Below are 21423 nucleotides of genomic sequence, written 5' to 3' on the forward strand. Positions count from 1 at the left end.
GTCAGCCAGTAATTTCCCTAGAGTAGCAGAATCTCACTGGGACTAGCTCATACTTTCCTCCTGGGCTGGACTTCTCTCAAGATTGGCACTTAAAAGGAGTGGCAAACCACATGCTACTCCCTCCCCACTTTTTGTCATTGGTCATTATCATCATGTGACTATAATGTAAGATTTTTCGGCTTCAGATCTTAAAAGAGGATATAAAGCCAGGTTGTCCTAATTTTAATCTGCCCATGCCAGCCAGCCGGGGCTCCCAGAGAGCATAGTCCTGTAGCAACTGGTGGTATTTATGTCATTGCTTTAACCACTCATCTACAGTGTGGAGGAGTTCTGTGCCCACAAAGCAAAAAAAAAAAAAAATACTTTTTGTTTTAGCTCCCCAGAGAAGGAGGAATATGAGAAACAGAATTTGGAACAGACATTGTAAACATGAAATAGAAATCAGCTTCTAGACTTAGGAGGAAATGAAGGCCTATCATTTGGCGTATAATTCTTGGATGCTCATCACTAACATTTTAAAACTAGTCTACTAGGTGACTATGGCTGCATTGTGAGAAAGGGGGAAAAATTTGTCTCTCAAGTCTTCCAAATAATATATGTATGGTCCAAACCAATCATCCCATCATCCAGCTGAAGAGAGAAATGTGACTTTTAAGGAGCTATTCACATCTCAGCCTTTTCATGGCTAATACATAAATTACTCTGTCCTGGCTCCGATTAGAGGAGGTGAAGCTAAATTAGCAACTTACAGCACCTAACCTGCTCTGTTTCTCTCATTTGGAATTAGAAGCAGATTTGGAATTTGCAAACTTAATTTGATACCAATCTTTTGTACTGCTGCAGTGACATTTATTATAAGAATTCATCTCTGGCAAAAATTAAGAGACCACTGCAAAACATTCAGTTTGTCTGATTTTTCTCTTTATAGGTATATTTTTGAGAGAAATGTAAATTGTTCTTTTATTCTATAAACTTCTGACAACATGTCTCCGAATTTCCAAGCAATAATTTTTGTATTTTTTCTGACAAAGAAAAATGGTCAAAATTTAAAAAAACTCAGTGATTTCAGGCCTCAAATAATGCAAAGAAAACAAGTTCATGATCATTTAGAAACAACAATACTAATGTTTTATCTCAGGAAGAGTTCAGAAATCAATATTTTGTGGAATAACCATGATTTTTAATCACAGCTTTCATGTGTCTTGGCATGCTTTACACTAGTCTTTCACACTGCATCTGGTGCAAAAATGCAGTTCTTTGTTTGATTGATGTCTTGTGACTATCCATCATCCTCTTGATTACATTCCATACGTTTTCAATGGGGTTCAGGTCTGGAGATTGGGCTGCCCATGACAGGGTTTTGATGTGGTGGTCTCTTCATTTTTGCCAGAGCTGTATACCTGTTCACTGTGTGTGTAAGTCAAACACATTTTACTTTTACTTTGCAAGCTGCCAGACAAGATGCTAAGATCCTAAACTATGACAAATACCAATTGTAAGCTCTGTAATCTTTGTTCCTAAATAAATATATAATCACTATTGAATTGCAGAACCATACAGAGATTAATCCGCTGCCAACAGGTTATGGGCCCAGAGACCCAGAAAACCAAAGACACAGAAAACAGCCCAGAGGAAATAGAACAACAATGTACTAAGAAAAATAAGCAAAGATGGCCAACAGCAGTAACTGTGAAGTTGACAGTGCCAAATCTCACTAACCAGAACTACCAATCCTGGAAATTCAAGGTGAAGATGATGCTAAGAGAAGGTACATGGAAATATACACAGGAGTCAAGACCAGACCAACTACCAGAACACTGGGTAGAGAAGGATCAAAAAGCACAAATTACACAAAAATATCCCTCAATATAGATGATGATCAGATGAATGTAAACATGAAACTGCAAAAAAGTGGGAACAGCTACAGAAAGTGCATGAAACGATAAATCTCAGAAATAAGCTCTATTTATTGAGAAAGCTGTATCAGTCAAAGTAAAAAAAGGGCCCACATATGTAGGATTACATAAGAGAAACTCTAGAAATTGTGGAGTGCCTGCATGGCATTGGAGAAGATCTAAAAGATGTCCATGCTGCTGCACTACTACTAAGCAGTTTACCAGAAAGCTATGACACACTTTTCACAGGCCCTCAGTGATCACAAATTTTTCACCCATCCTGTCAATACATTATACATGTTATATCTGGGAAATTCCTTTCCGACAAAGGATGTAATAGAATGTCACATGTCGGGTCACCATACATTGAGCATGCTCAGGAGCTGGGCCCAAATCATGCCCGGCAGATGCCAATTATGTTACATAACAGGAGTGACAGCTGCAGCATTTAAATGATGTAACTGCAGAGTGCAGATTGGCATCATGATGGAGGTCTCCCAAAGGTCCCCACGGCTGTCATCTTTGGCCTCATATGTGACACCACCCTTTAGCTTGGCTTCATACAAGAACGTCATTATTGTATTACATAGAACAAGCAATGAAACAATTAATAGTTCAAGTCTCCTATAGGGACTAAAAAATAAAGTGAAACATTTTAAAATAAAGTGAAAAATTTTAAAAAAGTTTAAAAATATATTTATGCATAAAAAAAATCTAAAAATTCAAATCACCTCCTCCACCGTTTTTAAAATAAAAAAAAAACTAAAGGGCATAATTGGTATAGCTGCGTACATAAAAGCCCGATCTCTCAAAAAATGTATAATATATCAACCCGTACCGCAAGAGCCATATATAAAAAACTAATCTAAATGCCAGAATTGCAATTTGTTGGTTGAAACACTTCTGTTCAAAAAAGCAATCAAAATGTTATATGTGGTCCGATAGTAATAGAAACTTCAGCTAGTCACAGAAAAACAAGCCCTTACAATATTTATAGACTGAAAATTAATAATGCTGTGGGTTATTGTTCAGAATTGTATAAAATCTAAATGATGCCCTACGATATTCATTACATTTGATTGTTAATGCAAATTACATATTTGCATAAACATTCCCAATTATAAGAGACATCACATTTTATATTCTGTTTGATGCAGCTTTATGAGGTTTTTTGTAAGATGACTTGTATTTTTTTGCCATTAACTTGGAATTCATACGATATATAAACTCTTTACACACTGCTTAATTAACAATTTATTTATGAGTTTTTATTGGCAAAATGAAAAACAGCAAGTCCACCATAGTTTTTTGTCATTTTTTACACTGCATATCTTGCAGTATAAGGGTATGTGCACACGTTGCGGAAAGTCCTGCGGATTTTTCCAGACTGATTTTGGCAAATCCGCAGGTAAACCACACTGTGGATTATGTGTGGAATTACCGCAGATTTAGGCTGCCGTCACACTAGCAGTATTTGGTCAGTATTTTACATCAGTATTTGTTGAGCCAAAACCAGGAGTGGGGGGCGTGGTTTGCCAAGGGAAGGGAGCAGACGTGTCTCACAGGAGCTCCTGACAATCTCCCTTAGAAAGCCTACAAAAAGCATACAAAAGTGGAATTTTGGCTGCCTGGATCACTCATACTATGCCAGGAGCCAGTCAAGCCAAGAAGGGATGTATTCCCAAGAAGTTTAATACAGCCTGGAACCAGAGAGGAGCTAAAATGAATGGAGGCCTAAAGTCACAGGAAAAGACGCTGACTGGGTATGCCGAGACCAAGAGGTCCCCTCCCCTCACCCAGCACAAGCCGAAGAAGCAGGAAGCACCACCGCACAAAAAGCCCCTTACCGGTAATAAACCCACCGCTGCCGCGGCCCCGGATCATACCTGCAGGGCAGAGCACAGAGACCAGGACGAAGAGGTAACTCAGCATGTCAGATGCGGAGCGGGAAACAAGATGGCGCCCGTCCCGTCGCGGCTGAGGCACAGCGCTCCGGTGTTTGTGCCGAAGCTGCGGACGGGAACCGAATCAGCGGCGCCAGTGAGAGAGACCGCGACGAAGCAGCAGGGAAGACCCAGTGACCCTTATAATGGTAAGGAAGCGGGAGCCCGCAGTGGAACATTCCCGGAGGCAGGAGACTGCAGGGGGGAAGATAAAATGGCGGCGGCTGCTGGCTACGGGACTCTACAGGGGGATGGGGACACCCACATACTCCGGAGGTCTTATGGAGACCGGGGCAAGCTATCTGCACCGGCAAATGGTCAGCATACTAACGGACTAAATGCTCACAACATGCCCACACAGTTGAAATCTAATGGGGAAGACAGCACTGCACAGTGCACATCTGACACAGTGTACTCCACACCGCTCCAACAACGCGACGGTATAGTGCATCCCCATAAACTTCAAACGAGGTGTGCCACCCCTAAATCCCCTAATAGGAGCCTGAAACTCACAGGGAACTTACAGGGGGACAAGACCTACAGGGACATATCAGTCAAAAGACAATATACAGAAAATTCTGGAGATGACAATCACAACTATAATCATAAAGAAATGCAGCTAATGGCAGATGCAGGATCTCCTACTGAGCCCTATGTAGGACCTCACACTTACCCTACAACAGGGGAGGACGTCACCCTTTCCCCTCCTGACTCTTCCTGCGGCCCTAATGAGTTTAACCTTGACGAATGGAAGGCATAATTCGCAGAACTGCTTAGAAATTTGAATTTTAAATCATCTCCGGTCTCTGGAGAGGAGTCGGTCCCTACTATAGGAGATGGAAATGATATGGAGGAACATTTGGAGCTAGTGACTTCATGCCAGGTCGCACACCCTGACTTCGATGTCCTTTCTGACTCTGTGGGGGAGATGGGGAGTATCTACTCGGAGGACCTCTCAGATACAGCAGAGTCCTCTTCTCAGGAGGGGAGTGAGTTTTTGTATGGGGAAGAGTCTTCCTGTTCCTCCTCTTTACACTCTCACTCAGAGGGCCCTAACGATCCCCAAAATCCCAACTTTCAGGGTTCTCTCTCACAACACTCTACTACAGAGAACCCTAATCTGAGGCATACTTCGAGGGAGTCTGGGATAAACTCCCATAATTTGCTCATAATGGACAGCATTCCCGCTTCAAAAAATTCTCCATCTGTCGGATTTATGGTTAAAATATGTGAGGTCTTTTTAGCATCGGCGAGCACCACAGGAGGAGACTTTGGCATCAAATACAATTTGACATCTGACCTTGAAACAACGGCCTCAGAGGCTTTTATCAAAAAACTACTAACAGACATACTGTCAGCCATTGTGAAAGCCCCCAAACCTATTCCTACTAAGGCCTACAACCTCTCTTCACTCACTTCAAAAGCAGCAGACAAGATACCACAAAACGGTAAAATCCCACCTCCAAAGGAGACTAATAACCCGTCCCTATACTCAGACTCCATGGAAAGGATAAAAAACGACATCCTCTCATTTAGGGAAGACCTAAACAAATATGAGGACTTTAAAAGAAAAAACAACTTAAAAATCAGAGGGATCCCTGAGGCGATCCAACCCTTCCAATTAAAAAACTACATCTCCACCATGATATCCAAACTGTTACCAACCTCAAGAGTGACGAATCTGGTTGAGAGGTCATACAGAATCCCAAGGCCACCATCTCTCCCTCCAGACGTTGCAAGAGACGTTATAGTATCCTTTTACCCTGGGTGGGTTAGGAATGACCTTTTAGACTTGACAAAGAATTCAAAAACCCTCCCAAGCCCATATGACAAAATAACTCTGTTTAAAGACTTGTCTAAAGCCACGATCCAAAAAAGGAAATCATTTGATTGCGTTACTAGAGAACTACTACGCACAGGAATTCCCTATTATTGGTCTCAGACTTCCACCATACGAGTCAAATATGCATCAAAACTAACTCTCATCGCAACTCCGGAAGAAGGAATCGTCTTTTTGAAAAAAATTGGCATACTTCACTCATCGGGCTCTCATACCCGCTCGTTCTCACCCTCAACAGACTCTTCTTATCCCATGTAATATCTCTTCTTGGCCTACAAGTAGTCCAGCCAACTAACAGTCCTCATGCTATTTCCTAATTCTCCACTTACTAATCTTACTGATCTGAACCGGACATTGCCCCACCAACGGACCGAGGGTTATATGGAGATGACCTCGCGTCGACAGACCTTTACATACTATCCATTTTTACTGAGCAGCTTCAGAGTTGATACATACCATACATTAAGCTAAAGTTTATAACAGGCTTTCGTATACTACTACCTACTAGTTAATCATTATGGTATTCGATGCTTACTCAACGATTCTAAATAAAACTTTACCTATGTTAGTTTAATAGCTTATTGCGTTATTCCATCCTAAACTACTATGTTTTAGCAAAACTGCACAAAGTACTTATTATCTTATTATGTTTACCTAAGTCAGTTTAACAGCCTATTGCGTTATTCCAACCTAAACTACTATGTTTTAGCAAAACTGCACAAAGTACTTGTTATCTCATTATGTTTATACAATTCTACTGTATGATCGCCTGTCTCCCCTATTGCCAGGGGATTTTTTTTTCCCTACCTCCATACCCCACCCTTTCCCCTCCTCCCTTCCCTAACCAATCCTTACCGGTTAAAGTTAAAAATTTAAAAAAATATTTTGAAAGCAAAACCAGGAGTGGGTGCATATGTTTCTATTATACTTTTCCTCTAATTGTTCCACTCCTGGTTTTGGCTTACAAATACTGATGTAAAATACTGACCAAATACAGCTAGTGTGACGGCAGCCTCACTGCGATTTTTTTGCGGATTTTGTGCGGATTTCACATGCGGTTTTACACCTGCAGATTCCTATTATGGAGCAGGTAAAAAATGCTGCGGAATCCGCACAAAGAACTGACATGCTGCGGAATAAACAACACTACGTTTCTGCGTGTTTTTTTCCATAGCATGTGCACTGCGGATTTTGTTTTCCATAGGTTTACATGGTACAGTAAACGCATGGAAAACTGCTGCGAGTCCGCAGCGGCCAATCCGCTGCTGATCCGCAGCAAAATCCGCAACGTGTGCACATACCCTAAATATGCCAAGTGTGACATTTATTGTCCAGGTCAGTATAAAATGCAGATACCAAAGATTTCTACAGTATATAGTTTCCTTTAGGGTATGCTCACACGAGCAATGATTCTCTTTTCTGATTATGGTAATCACACTTGATTCAACCTCTGATCCAAGTTTGATCAGTGTCAGTTTATTGTGATAAGATTCTCTCGCATGAGAGAATCGAATCATAGGTGCGAACTTAATTTCTCCATCTTCTGCATTGTCTCAGACTGCACTCGAATATGTTACATCCACCCATAGACTTGAATGGGTGCATGTGATTTGCGGAGTCACTCGCAGCATGCTGCAATTATTTCCCACAGACCAATTCGGCCTGTAGAAGAAAACGCAAATCTGCAGTTCTTCATAGTATAACATTGGTCTGAGTGCTATCTGATTAAACATTGGATAGCAGTCGTCCAAGTTATTAGCTTGTGTGAGCTAGCCCTTAGGCTATATGCACACGTTCAGGATTTTTTGCGTTGTTTTCACGTTTTTTCGCTGTAAAAACGCGAAAAAAAAAGCTTACATAAGCATCCTATTCATTTGCTATGTATTCCGCATATGTTGTGCAAATTTTGCCTTTTTTTTCCGCGAAAAAAAACGCATTGCTGAAAAAAAACGAGCATGTTCAATAATTTTGCGGAAACACTTATTTTCCGCACACATAGACTTGCATTGGAACGCTTGAAATCCACAAACATAAAAAAATTTGCGGATTTCAAGCATTTTTTGTTTTGCGGTAAAAAACGCTGGAGACAGGAAATAACATCATGGCCATCCCATAATGGCCTTCCCATCATGCCCTGCATGTGCATCCCATAATCCAGGAAGACGATACTGTGATCATTCCCGTCTTCCTGGATCATGGCCGCCGACATGGAGTGGTATGACCGGATGAGCCTGGATGTGCCGATGATGATCAGTGTGGTAAGTGTGTGTGTGTTATCTGAGGACATAGGCTGATGAGACTACTACTCCCATCGGCCTATGTCTGTTCCCTACACAAGTGGTGGCAGCAGGCTCAGCTCCATGGGAGCAGTATTTCCCATCGAACTGTCCTTGCTGTTATGTCCGTACCCGAAATAAGCAGTGCCCCCCACACACCCCCTCCCCCTATTTTCCTAAATAAAAATTTAATATTATGTACCCTTTAATTCATTGGTCGCCAGTGGTGCCTAAATTAGTGCATAATTAATTAATAATTTAATTTGTCCCCATATTTTTCATTGGTGGCCAGTGGTCCCTAAATAAGGCCATTAGTTATTCGTTTTGTTTTTTAAGATGGTGGTAAAAAATAATTTTATATTAAACATTTTTTGGGGCTTTCTTTCCCAGTAGCGCTTTCCAGAGCTGCACACTTCATCCATGAAGCCCCAGCCACAACCACCGCTCTGCTCCGCATACATCCGCACAACCTGCATACCTAATGTAAAAGATAGGAACGCAGGCCGCATGCAGACGTAGATGGAGCTGAGCAGCGGAGGTGCAGCCAGGGCTTCACGGACAAAGTCCGCAGCTCAGGAAAGCGCTACTGTGAAACTAGCCTACTCATAATGTGTGTTTTTAGCTTTTTAGCCAGCTATTGTAGTGTTAATAATGGATAGGTGTCATACTGACGCCTCTACATTATTAAGCCAGCTTAATGTCACCTTAAAATAGCAAGGTGACATTAACCCCTTATTTCCCCATATCCCATCACTACTCAGGAGTGGGAAGAGAGAGGCTAAGTGCCAGAATAGGCGCATCTTACAGATGCGCCTTTTCTGGGGCGGCTGGGTGCAGATGTTTTTAGCCAGGGGGGCCAAAAACTATGGTCCCTCTCTAGGCTATTAATATCTGCCCTAAGTCACTGGCTTTCCCTCTCTGGCGGACAAAATTGCACGGGAGCCCACACCAGTTTTTTACAGGGTTAGGGTTATGTCTAGGGTTAGGGTTATGTCTAGGGTTAGGGTTGTGACTAGGGTTAGGGCTAGGGTTATGTCTAGGGTTAGGGTTGTGTCTAGGGTTAGGGTTATGTCTAGGATTAGGGTTATGTATAGGGTTAGGGTTAGGTCTAGGGTTATGTCGAGGGTTATGTCTAGGTTAGGGTTATATCTAGGGTTAGGGTTATGTCTAGGGTTAGGGTTATGTCTAGGGTTAGGGCTAGGGTTATGTCTAGCGTTAGGGTTATGTCTAGGGTTAGGGTTATGTCTACAGTCAGGGTTGTGTCTACGGTTAGGGTTATGTCTAGGGTTAGGGTTGTATCTAGGGTTAGGGTTATGTCTAGGGTTAAGGTTATGTCTAGGGTTAGGGTTATGTATAGGGTTAGGGTTAGGTCTAGGGTTATGTCGAGGGTTATGTCTAGGGTTAGGGTTATGTCTAGGGTTAGGGTTATGTCTAGGGTTAGGGCTAGGGTTATGTCTAGCGTTAGGGTTATGTCTAGGGTTAGGGTTATGTCTACAGTCAGGGTTGTGTCTACGGTTAGGGTTATGTCTAGGGTTAGGGTTGTATCTAGGGTTAGGGTTATGTCTAGGGTTAAGGTTATGTCTAGGGTTAGGGTTATGTCTAGGGCTAGGGTTATGTCTAGGGTTAGGGTTGTGTCTAGGGTTATGTCTAGGGTTAGGGTTATGTCTAGGGTTATGTCTAGGGTTAGGGTTATGTCTAGGGTTAGGGCTAGGGTTATGTCTAGGGTTAGGGCTAGGGCTAGGGTTATGTCTAGGGTTAGGGTTATGTCTAGGGTTAGGGTTATGTCTAGGGTTAGGGTTGTGTCTAGGGTTAGGGTTGTGTGTAGGGTTATGGTTGTGTCTATGGTTGTGTGTTGGGTTAAGGGTGTGTTGGGGTTAGTTTATGAGTTCGAATGGGTAGTTTTTCACTGCTTCTGTCCATTATGTGATGCTTTTGTGTTTCTATATTTTACCCGTTATGTTAGGACATTTTCTTCACAATTTGTACCTTAGATTATGTTGAACGCACTGTGTATGGGATTTGTGTGTGTGTGTCTTTGTGCTAGTCTAGATATCGATATATTTCTAATAGTCCACAATTAATTTAAAAAAAAATTGTCCCTTGTAATCTGATATATTTTAGATTGAAAAACACCCAGAGGTCTGGGACCGTGCAAGTGAAGAATACAAGGGGTCGAAGCGTGATGCTTGGCCAGACATTGTTACCGCTCTATATCCTCAGTGGCCATTTCTACCAAAGCAGGGGAAAAAATGATTTGTAAGTATTTTTTATATTAATTTTGGGAAATTTTAAGAAAAAGGATTTTTAATGAATTTTTATTTTATATTGTTTCATTTCAGTGGACGATGTAAAGAAAAGATGGCGGTCTGTGACAGACCGATTCATGAAATCCAAAAAAATTCTAAGTGGCAGCTCTCCACCAAGGAAGAGGGTGGCATATGCAGAGCAGCTGCAGTTTATATTGACTAGCCAAAATTTGAGGAGGTAGATTATATATACAAAGTTTTTGTGTTTACTTCATGATTTCAAATAGTCTTTTCTTAACATGGTTTTTTATTCGGTCTACAGAACTGAAGGCAACATCTACGGCCAAACACCACCGGCCCATGAAGGTGACCCCGGAGCACAATATAGGAGAGGAGGTCGAAGATTGCAGGATGGTCACCCAAGATTCTCCGGGGAACATGTCTTTGGCTGGAACGTCAGAAGATTTGACAGACTCTTTTGGTGTAATGGCCATTCTGGCTAATACGAGCAAAGTGTCGGAGTCCAACGATGCTGCTCCTGGCTCGGGCGCTGCGTCCAGCTCTGGTGGTGGTGTGTTGAGGCACATGGGGATGGGGGCTGCTCATCCCGTGGCATTGAGAAGGGTGGCACCCAAGAAGGCAAAAAATACTCAAATTATAGAAAATCTAACTAGCAGAATGCTCAATCTGCTTGACAATTCTGGCAAGCAAGATGAGCAAGACAAATTTGGGTCACTTTTGGCTGACCGCCTAAGGACACTGCCACGGAACAATCAGCAAATATATATGACAGCAGCCAATTGTCTGTTAACGGCTATTTATGGCACATCCACCCTACCCCCAGCACAATATATAATGATGGGTATTTTTAATATATTTAATAACCCCATTGTGCCTCCACCACCAGCAGATGCATCGCAGCATTTTGGGCAGGCGGCACCATACAGGCCCGACACTGCTGACGCCTACAGTTATGGCCATCCACCAGTACATACAACAACTGGCCATCGTACTAGTACGCCAAATTCAAGTGTCTCCTCCCAACAAGACTTATTTCCGGGTTCTGGATATGACCCAGATTATCATCAATTTTGAGTTTGGACGTTTCATCATTTTTGAGTTGAGATGGACGTTTGGACAATGTTTGTCCAAGTGTTTTAAAAAATAAATATGAAAAAGTTATTTATATTTAGTAAAAATATATTTCAGTTTATTAAAAAAGTTTTTTTTATAAGAAACAAAACATCAATTAAAAAAAATCACAGCATTTTCTGGAGTGGGTTCCTCCTGAAAAGTAAAGCGGATGAGATCTAACAAACCTCAGCCTTGCGCTGTGAACCTGACACATGGTAGAGATTTTAACTCTGCAGCCTGTCGTTTAGGTATGCACTGTCTGCTTTATCCCTAATAATGTAGAAGGCATAAAATCCGCAGTGAAACCAGCATCAAAATCTGCATCTAACACATGGGGATTTTCCTGCAGGATTGTTTAGTCACTGGTACCTTTGGACCCTACACCCAGTATGAAACTGGAAAGGTACTGTTGGATGTTATTTTGTGCAGATTTTTGACGTTCAGTATTTGGTCAGTATTTCACATCAGTGAACAATCAGAGGGAAAGTATAGAAACACGTAATCACTTCTGTATTTATAACCGACTCCTGGTTTTGCCTTACACATACTGAGGTAAAATGCTGACCAAATACTGAACGTGTGAACGTGGCCTTACTCCCGTCCTTCTGCATAAGTGGGTTGTGTGAAACTCAACAATCTGGCGAAACCTGAAAACTTAAGTGCACTTACATGTTCATTTTTATTTCATAATAACATGCAAACTATCGGCTTTGTAATTTATTGCATTAGATAATTCCGCTTCTGTATCCTCCTGGACTGATCTTCAATTCAGTTTGGTATATTTACTAAAAATATATTTCAGTTTATTAAAAATGTTTTTTTGGAACAACTCTGATTATTTATTATTAAAAACATGGAGTATTTGCATAATTACAGTATGTGAAGAGTGGGTAATGGGATCTGATTAAGTGACAGTGAAAATAAAATTCATGGAGACGAAATTTTGTATTAATTAACAATTATTTGGTTTGATATAGATGAATAAAAACGGGCCTTGGTAGATAGGGTTTAGGCGTCATATGTTCTCTGCTGTTATCTCTGCCGTACAGGCTGGGGCCTTGATTGTGTTTAGGCATCCGATCTTCTCTGCTGTTCAAGCTGCTCAACACCGGCACAGTAGTATTGCCAGTGCACGGCACCTTCAGGACTGAAGTAGTCAGCGAAGGTTTCTCTCACACGCACACCCGAGCTACATTGCCTTCCTTGACCCAAGTTGTCCACTGCAATTAATTCAGACACAACTACCTCTGTGCTGTATTCCCGAGCATAGTTGTGGAGCACACAGCATGCCTTTATTACAGTGTCAACTGTCTCCGGATCTAACTGATGGCAGTGTGAAAGATCCTCCACCGACTACACATGATCCCGAAGGTACATTCCACATATCTTTGTGCACGGCTCAGCCTATAATTAAAAATCCTCCGCCGGTCATCCAGTGCCCTTCGCGGGTATGGGCGCAGCAGGTTGGGCTTTAAGGGAAATGCCTCATCCGATACCATCACAAAGGGCACTGGATGTGTGGAACCCGGCAAAGGTTTTGGGGCTGGGAGCGTTCCGCCATCTCGAAGAATTTGAAGTCCAATCTGTGATGATTGCAGCACCCGAGAGTCCCCAGAACTGCCATAAGCACCGACGTCGATGGCAACAAACTTGTCATGGGCATCAGCCACCGCCATTAGGACCACTGAAAAATACTTTTTATAATTAAAGAAGCGTGATCCTGATCGTGGTGGCTTCATCACTCTCACATTTTTGCTGTCGACTGCACCTACGCAGTTGTGGAAATTGGCCACAGTTTGAAAGCCTGCTGCAACCTGCAGCCAAGTCTCCTCGGTTGGGCAAGGCATCACGATGGGCTGCAACTTCTGCCAGATGACGGTACATGTGCACCCCACAATTTGAGAGATGGTGGATTTGCCAACCCTAAATTGGAGGGGAAGGGATGTGTAGCCCTCTCCTGTGGCTAAAAACCTGAAAAAAAAAAGCAATTAGAATACCTAATAAAATTAAAAATATGTATGGCAAGATAAAAAATACGAATCATGGGCACTATATCGGTCAGCATTATGGCGCAGTGTGGCAGCATTATGGGGGCACTGGCAGAATTACGCAGTGTGGCAGCATTATGTGGGGCACTGGCAGCATTATGGCACAGTGTGGCAGCATTATGGGGGCAATGGTAGCATTACGCAGGCAGTGTGGCAGCATTATGGGGGCACTGGCAGCATTACGCAGTGTGGCAGTATTATGTGGGGCACTGGCAGCATTATGGCACAGTGTGGCAGCATTATGGGGGCAATGGCAGCATTATGGCACAGTGTGGCAGCATTATGGGGGCACTGGCAGCATTATGGCACAGTGTAGCAGCATTATGGGGGCACTGGCATCATTATGGCACAGTGTGGCAGCATTATGGGGGCAATGGCAGCATTATGGCACAGTGTGGCAGCATTATGGGGGCAATGGCAGCATTATGGCACAGTGTGGCAGCATTATGGGGCACTGGCAGCATTATGGCACAGTGTGGCAGCACTATGGGGGCACTGGCAGCATTACGCAGCGTGGCAGCATTATGGGAGCACTGGCAGCATTAATTATGGGGGCAATGTGTCTGGGAGTATGTGTAAAAAAATAAAAATTGGCCTTACCGCAAGGTGATGAGCAGCCTTTCCTCTGCAGAGATTGCTCTTCGCATGACCGTGTGTTCATAACTGAGGTGTGGAGCTAGAATAATCAGAAGGCGATCAAATGCCTGAATGGTAAGCCGGCAAAACTGGGTAAATTTATCTGGATAACCGAACTGAAGAAAAAAAAAGAAATAAATAATTTTAAACACACACATAATGTAACACTACATTGTATAGCAGCAATAAAAAAATAAAAGGAACACAGATGACAATATACCTTTTCTCCCTATATCTTACCTCCTTAAATCCTGGTAAAGGACATGGAAGTGTCCCTTTTCCTCCCGCTCATGAATAATGGGATGAACCCACATCCTTTTCGGTCGTCTTCTACTCCTTCTCCTCCGAGATTGCTCCTATGGGAGAATGTAGTCTTTATTATTACATGGTACTGTACAACGCATGGAAAACTGCTGCAAATCCGCAGCGTCAGAACGCTGCATATCCCCAGCCTATAAACAAAGTGTGCACATCTAATGACATTATCTTACCTGCTCACTGTGGTGGTGCAGCAAAAGCAGTGCCGTAAGCAACAATAGCTGGTTCTGTTGTGGGGTAAGACGAAGGTGCGGCATGTTGAATCCAACAAGAAACCAAAATGGAGAAGAGGGGTTGGACCAGGAAATGACCTCATGGGAGCCTTTTTTTTAAACCAACTTTATGTGTTGTTAAAAACGCACAAAAATGCATAAAAAACAGCGCATAAAAAAACGCACAAAAAACGCATAAAAACACATGTGGATTTCCTGGGAGTGGTGTCAGGTTTTTCTCAGGAAAATCTCAGTAAAATTCTGCACACATTCCTGAACGTGTGCACGTACCCTTACTGTTTTACTTATTAAGCATTTCTTTCTTTTTGCACAATGAAAGTATATTTTACACATATAAGTTATATAGACATTTTTTGTTTTGTTGTATTGCTGTCTTTTTTAAGCTTCATTGAGCTTCGTTTTACATTTGTTACATCCCATAGCATTGCTGCAAACCTTTTCAGCCACGCTTCTGCTCAGATTCAGTGCCTAAGTGATCTTCCAGACATAAGAGAGCGTCATGCGGCACCACAGAGCCACATTAATAAAGCATTGCTTCCCATCTGCGAACAGTACAATGGCTCAAATCCCACATTTTCAAGCATATTAACCACTTTCTATCTTAAAGTTCCTTTACAAGTCCGTGGGGAATAAAGGCTCCTATTGTCACTATCTAAGGAGTTCTACTTCTACTGTCATGAATACACAACAGAGTGATAAATGCTAGGCACTTGCTGCTAGGTTTGTTGTGTGGTGAGTGAAGTGAGGGAAAAGATGATATAAAAGCTGCACCCCACGGATTGCCTTCCTTTCAGCTGGCACCAAAATAAACATAATAAAAAATCAGGAGTAATGTTAACAATACAAGTTGTTTCCAAACAAGAGACCATTGTCGTCATCCCTGTTCACAAGAGTAAGAGTACAGGGCCATTTACACAACAAAATAATTGTGAATGAGCATTGTTAAAATACACAGGAATATCAGCCTCAAAGTGGTAAAATGCTTTCCCGCATCCCTAACAATTCTATAATGATGCTACAGAATGATACTATTATGTTTTTGTTTTTATTATGTATGCCCCTCCTCACATGTAAAGTGCCATGGAATAAATGGCGCTATAATAATAAATAATAATAATAATTTTAAAGGGGTACTCCACTGCTTAGATTATAATGACCTACCTCCAAGATATGTCTTCAATTTCAGATATGTGGGTGTCTGATCCCCATTGTCATCACATGAGTCTGGTCTTCAGATACTGCACAGTGTCCTTTCCCTGGCACAGCACTTCAGCTCTTATTCACTGCGATAGGAGCTGAGCTGCAGTCTAAGGCTACTTTCACACTGGCGTTTTTTTTAAATACGTGGCAATGCGTCGTTTAGGGGAAAAAACGCATCCTGCAAAGTTGTTTGCAGGATGCGTTTTTGCCCCATAGATTAACATTACCGACGCATTGCGACGTATTGACACACGTCGCAACCGTCGTGCGACGGTTGCGCTGTGTTGTGGCGGACCGCCGGGAGCAAAAAGCGTTAAATGTAACGTTTTTTGCTGCCGACGGACCACTTTTTCCGACCGCGCATGCGCGGCCGAACTCCGCTCCCACGCTAGCGTCGGAATCTCGGCCCGACGCAATGCGACGGGCCAAGTCCGACGCTAGTGTGAAAGTAGCCTAAGGGCAGAGACAGACTGCTGTATTTCTCATGCGAGAATCACATCGTAAACCTTGTACTGGCTGTCGACCCTCCTGACCTGAGCTTGACAGCTGCATGGTAATCCATTACGCTGTCTTGCTCAGGTCAGGAGAGGTTCCAGCCAGTCCATGCAGCGCAATGTGATTTTCACAGGAGAAATACGGCAGTCTATCTCTGTCCTAAGAAGGACAATTGCACAGTGTAATGGGTTGTCCTCTTCTAGCTCCATTCATGCTTTACATCTAACCACCACTGGAGTCTACAATAGCTAATAGCTGAGGGTGCCTGATGTTGGACCGAATGTGCCAGTCTGATAAGATGTCCTGTCCTAGGGATGGGTCATAAATATCGCAGTCCTTGACAACCCCTGTAATCAACTGCTCCCTGGTTAGCTAGCACATTGTGGATAAAACAGGCTGTCAGTAGGATTTACTGTACATTTGCAATGTCGTGTAAGCCTTATGTTGATAGTTTAGAAATTTCAGAAATAACTGTTGTAGCTTCTGAAAATCTCTTTTTCAAGTGCTTAACCAGGCAAAACAGACAATGCTTTCAATTCACGTCTGCCTGAGTAACCTGAAGGAGGTTTCAATTAAGAACAATCTAAATGAGGATGACAAGCTCTCAGAGCTTGGAAGAAGTGCATGGCACATTTACCTGAGGCATATCTCAGAAGGCATCGTCCAGGTCACTTCCTCTGAGTCTTCTCACTTAAGATTTAGAGAGGGAACAAACAAGCATTCCAGCTGCAATCAAATATAAAGAATAAGATAAATATGGTAATTTGTAAAGAAAAAAAAAAGAGGAAAAAAAGGATATATGACAAAATCTTTAAGCTTCAAGGCAATCTGTCAGCAGGTTTTTGCTGTGTAATCTGAGCACAGTATGGAGGTAGGGGTTAAAACACTGAATTCAATGATGAGTCACATGGCAGGATATGTGCTGTTGTTTACTTAGACTGAAGGCTTTATCAGCTAGTGATTATCAATGCCTGGACAAGCTGGCTTGTGGGCTCTCATCAACTCCACCCCTTCCTGTGATAAGCAGCTTACTGTTTATAGAGCTTTCTCAAATCTGCTTCATGCTAAATCTAAAAACTCATAACTGCTGCACTAGGCAAATTAAGTGACACATTGATAGATTCACTGTCTCTTTCTCTACATCATGCTGCTCTCAGATGAGATGGCAAAAACCTGCTGACAAATTTATATTAATGTTAAGGAACGCCAATCCCAATGCATCCCATTACATCAGTTTTCCTGCATTAATATAATGAGCTTCAGGAATACTAATGAAGTTTCAAAATACATTTCAATTTATGGGGTCCAATTTAATTCTTCTCTATTAATAACAATGCTAATTTCCAGTATAAGCATATGCATCCTCTAATAATCTGTGCTCCCGGGTGTTCTAATGAAGTGTGTGAATATTATTTACATTTATTATTTATATAATCCACCAACATAGTCCAAATAGTTGTATATTGCATTAAAAGGAAACATTGCAAACACAGGGAGAACATACTAAAGCTACACAGATCTTTTAATTTCATTGGATTTAAACCTGGGACTCCAGTGCTGGACGGCAATAAAACTTACTACTAAAGACTCCAATAAACAGCAGCTATCTCCCCTGACTCCATTACACAGGAATGATCAGCCTGTTTGCACCTTCATGACCAGGCCAAATTTTACAATTCTAGCAAAGTCAGTATATGGCGGTCATGTAGGAGCGCTGAGGAGGCAGCCCAAAAGATGAAAAAAGTGTTGAGTACCGCTGCAGCTCCAGCCGAACACCTCCAAGGGAGGAAGGATGCAGGATCTGGTGATGAGAATCGGTCACAGGAGCGCTGAAAGGAAACTCTGACACAAGATAGAGTTTAGCCACAACGCGTTTCGACGGACGTGCCGTCTTCATCAGGAAATTACAATTCTGACTGACCACTGTCACTTTATGTGGTAATAACTCTGGAACAATTCAACTGATCCCACTGATTCTGAGAATGTTTTTTCGAGACATATTGTAATTCACAATAGTTGTAAAATTTCTTCGATATGACTTACGTTTATTTGTGAAAAAATAACAAATTTGGTGAAAATTTCTAAATTTTCAAACTCTTAATTTTTATGCCCTTAAATCACAGAGATATGTTACACAAAATAGTTAATAACATTTCCCATATGTCTACTTTACATCAGCACAATTTTTGAAATATAATTTTTTTTGTTCGGAAGTTATAAGGGTTAAATGTTTACCAACAATTTCTAATTTTTCCAACAAAACTTACAAAACCGTTTTTTAGGCACCACATCACATTTGAAGTGACTTTGAAGGGTCTATATGACAGAAAATACCCAAAAGTTACATCATTCTAAAAACGGCATCCCTCAAGGTGTTCACAACCACATTCAAGAACTTAAGATTACATTTTAACTTTTTTTCACAAAAATGTTAATTTATACAAAAAAAATGTTTTATTTTTGCAAGGGTAACAGGAAAAATTGGACCCCAAAATTAGTTATGCAAGTTCTCCTGAGCATGCCGATACCCCATATGTGTGGGGAAAACCACTGCTTTGGCACATGGTAGAGCTCAGAAGAGAAGGAGAGCCATATGACTTTCTTAATGTAAAATTTGATGGAATAATTAGCGGATGCCATGCCATGTTTGGAGAGCCCCTGATGTGCCTAAACAGTAGAAACTGCCAACAAGTGACACCATTTTGGAAACTAGACCCTTCAGGGAACTTATCTAGATGTGTGGTAAGAACCTTGAACCCCCAGGTGCTTCATACAAGCTTATATCGTTGAGACGTGAAAATAAAAATCTAATTTTTCCCACAAAAATGTTTTTCAGCCCCAAATTTAGCATTTCCTCAATGGTAACAGGAGAAATTACACCATACAACTTGTGCAAATTCTCGCGTGTACGCCGATATGCAGTATGCAGGGAAAACAACTGTTTGGGAGCACTGGAGGGCTCGGAAGTTAAGGAGCGCCATTTCACTATGGAAGTGCAAAATTGACTGGAATAAATAGCGCATGTCATATCGTGTTTGGAGAGCCCCTCATGTGCCTTATCAGCAAAAGTGACCCCATTTTGGAAACTAGACCCCTCAAGGAATGTATTTAGAGGTGTAGTGAGCACCTTGAGCCTCAGGTGTTTCACAAAAGTTCATAATGTAGAAAGGTGAAAATAAAATTTAAAAAAATCAATTTTTTCCCACAAAAATGTTATTTTAGGCCCATTTTTTATATTTTCACAAGATTAACAGGAAAAAATGGAACCTAAAATTTGTTGTGCAATTTCTCAGATGCCCTATATGTAGGGGAAAACTACTCTTTGACGTTTTGAAATGTAGACTTTGATGTTATGGTCTGCGGGTGTCATTTCACATTTGGAGAGCTTCTGATGTGCCTACAAGGTGGTAACCCTCCACAAGTGACCCCCATTTTGGAAATTAGATCCCTCAAAGAATGTATCTACATGTGTGGTAAGCACAATGGCAGAGCCCCTGAGGTTCCAGAATAGCAGAATCCCCCATAAGTGACCACATTTTACAAACTACACTTCTCAATTAATTCATCATATTGACACCATAGGTGTGTCATAGAATTTTATAACTTTGGGCAGTAAAGAAAAAATAATTACATTTTTACCACCAAAATGTAGTTTTAGCCCCAGATTTTACATTTTCACAAGGGAAATGGGCAAAAATGACAACAAAATATGTCCCGCAATTTCTGTTGAATGACATATCCCATATCATCATATCATATCATACCTTGCATGTCTTTTCACTCCATTCAATGTCAGCAAGCAACCTGAATGTTAATCTTGTCAGTCAACCTCTGAACTGAACTACCTTCCATGTCTTTTCACTCCATTCAATGTCAGCAAACAACCTGAGTGGTATCTAACTCATCTATCTCCGGCATTGAATCCTGCATGTATCTAGCTTGCTAGCCATCTTAGCAAGCATGTTATGGTATATAGCTATTCAACTTACTTCTGCTTGCCCCTTATGCAGTGAGGTCATATAACTTGTTTTCAAAGTGGTTTATGATCGATGTTGGCCTGGACATTTGTTTATCTGTTCACTACATTTACTGTTCACTATGTTTATTGTGTCCTGCTGTCTCAACTTAGTTTGATTGATTGCTATCGAGAGAAAAAAAAAGATCTAAGAACTAGCCTCCTATATATTCAGACATAGCCTAGGGAGACATTTATGTGGGGGAGGGGAGAGGAGGGGGGCATTTATGCACATTTAATCGAAGTACATTTATCAAAGGACTGGCAGTTATATCATGGCAGTTAGACAGGGCAGGAGACAGTGAAGACAATCAAATAAATCTATTTCTTGTTCATTTGGAACAGAACAAATACTCACCATATGCATTTGTATAATCTATATCCTGGCTGCTGCATTCACTCACATTCACCACCCTTGCATTAACTCTTTACACTCCATCCAAATCGGCCCCTCTGTCCTTTCCTCTCCTATGCATAGCACTCACGCTTTGTTTACATTGCTAAACAGTGCAAATCCATTCAGTCCCACCATCCAACACAAGAGATGCTCTCACAAATCACTTAACCATCTGCTCACTCTTTCTATCCTCCTTCTCCTAGTCGCAGGAGACATCTCTCCCAACCCCGGTCCCCCATGTTATAGGCAGTCTAACCTCCCAACTGCTACACTCAGAAACCCCTCTAACCTTATTAATATTCCATGCATGCCTTCTGCCTCTTTCAATTGTGCCCTTTGGAATTCTCGCTCAGTGTATAATAAACTACCCTTCATCCATGACTTCTTCCTTTCTAATTCTCTTAACCTCCTGGCTCTTACTGAAACCTGGATCCAGCAGTCAGACACCACCGCTGCTGCTGCTCTTTCATATGATGGACTACACTTTTCTCATACCCCAAGATCAGACAACAGAGCAGGTGGAGGCATTGGTCTGCTCCTATCAACCAAATGTACCTTCCAAGTTATCCCCCAAGTACTCTCACTTGTCTTCTCTTCTTTTGAGGTCCATGATGTCATACTCTACATCACCTTCTCCATGCGAGTGGTGGTGGTGGTGTATCGTCCTCCCGGCCATTCTCATTAGTTCCTGGATCACTTTGTCACCTGGCTTCCACATTTTCTCTCCTGTGACATCCCCACCCTCAT

General features: G+C 41.8%; 1 protein-coding gene across 7 annotated transcripts in view; it reads right to left on the reverse strand.

Moving 5' to 3' along the window:
- The window catches only part of KLHL32 (kelch like family member 32), a 508172-nt gene that overhangs the window by 330461 nt on the left and 156288 nt on the right, over positions 1-21423 (reverse strand). For 4 of the 7 annotated variants that reach the window (XM_069726338.1, XM_069726335.1, XM_069726336.1 and 1 more), the window contains exon 2: positions 16902-16990. In XM_069726338.1, the coding sequence (XP_069582439.1) occupies positions 16902-16924 (23 nt within the window). In that variant the 5' untranslated portion in view covers positions 16925-16990. Of the gene's footprint in view, positions 1-13982; positions 14135-14258; positions 14375-16901; positions 16991-21423 lie in introns of all 7 variants that reach the window. The other 3 variants (XM_069726337.1, XM_069726339.1, XM_069726340.1) reach the window with 1 other exon arrangement.

Source organism: Ranitomeya imitator, chromosome 5 (assembly GCF_032444005.1).
Source record: "Ranitomeya imitator isolate aRanImi1 chromosome 5, aRanImi1.pri, whole genome shotgun sequence".
In the NCBI taxonomy this organism is placed as follows: domain Eukaryota; kingdom Metazoa; phylum Chordata; class Amphibia; order Anura; family Dendrobatidae; genus Ranitomeya; species Ranitomeya imitator.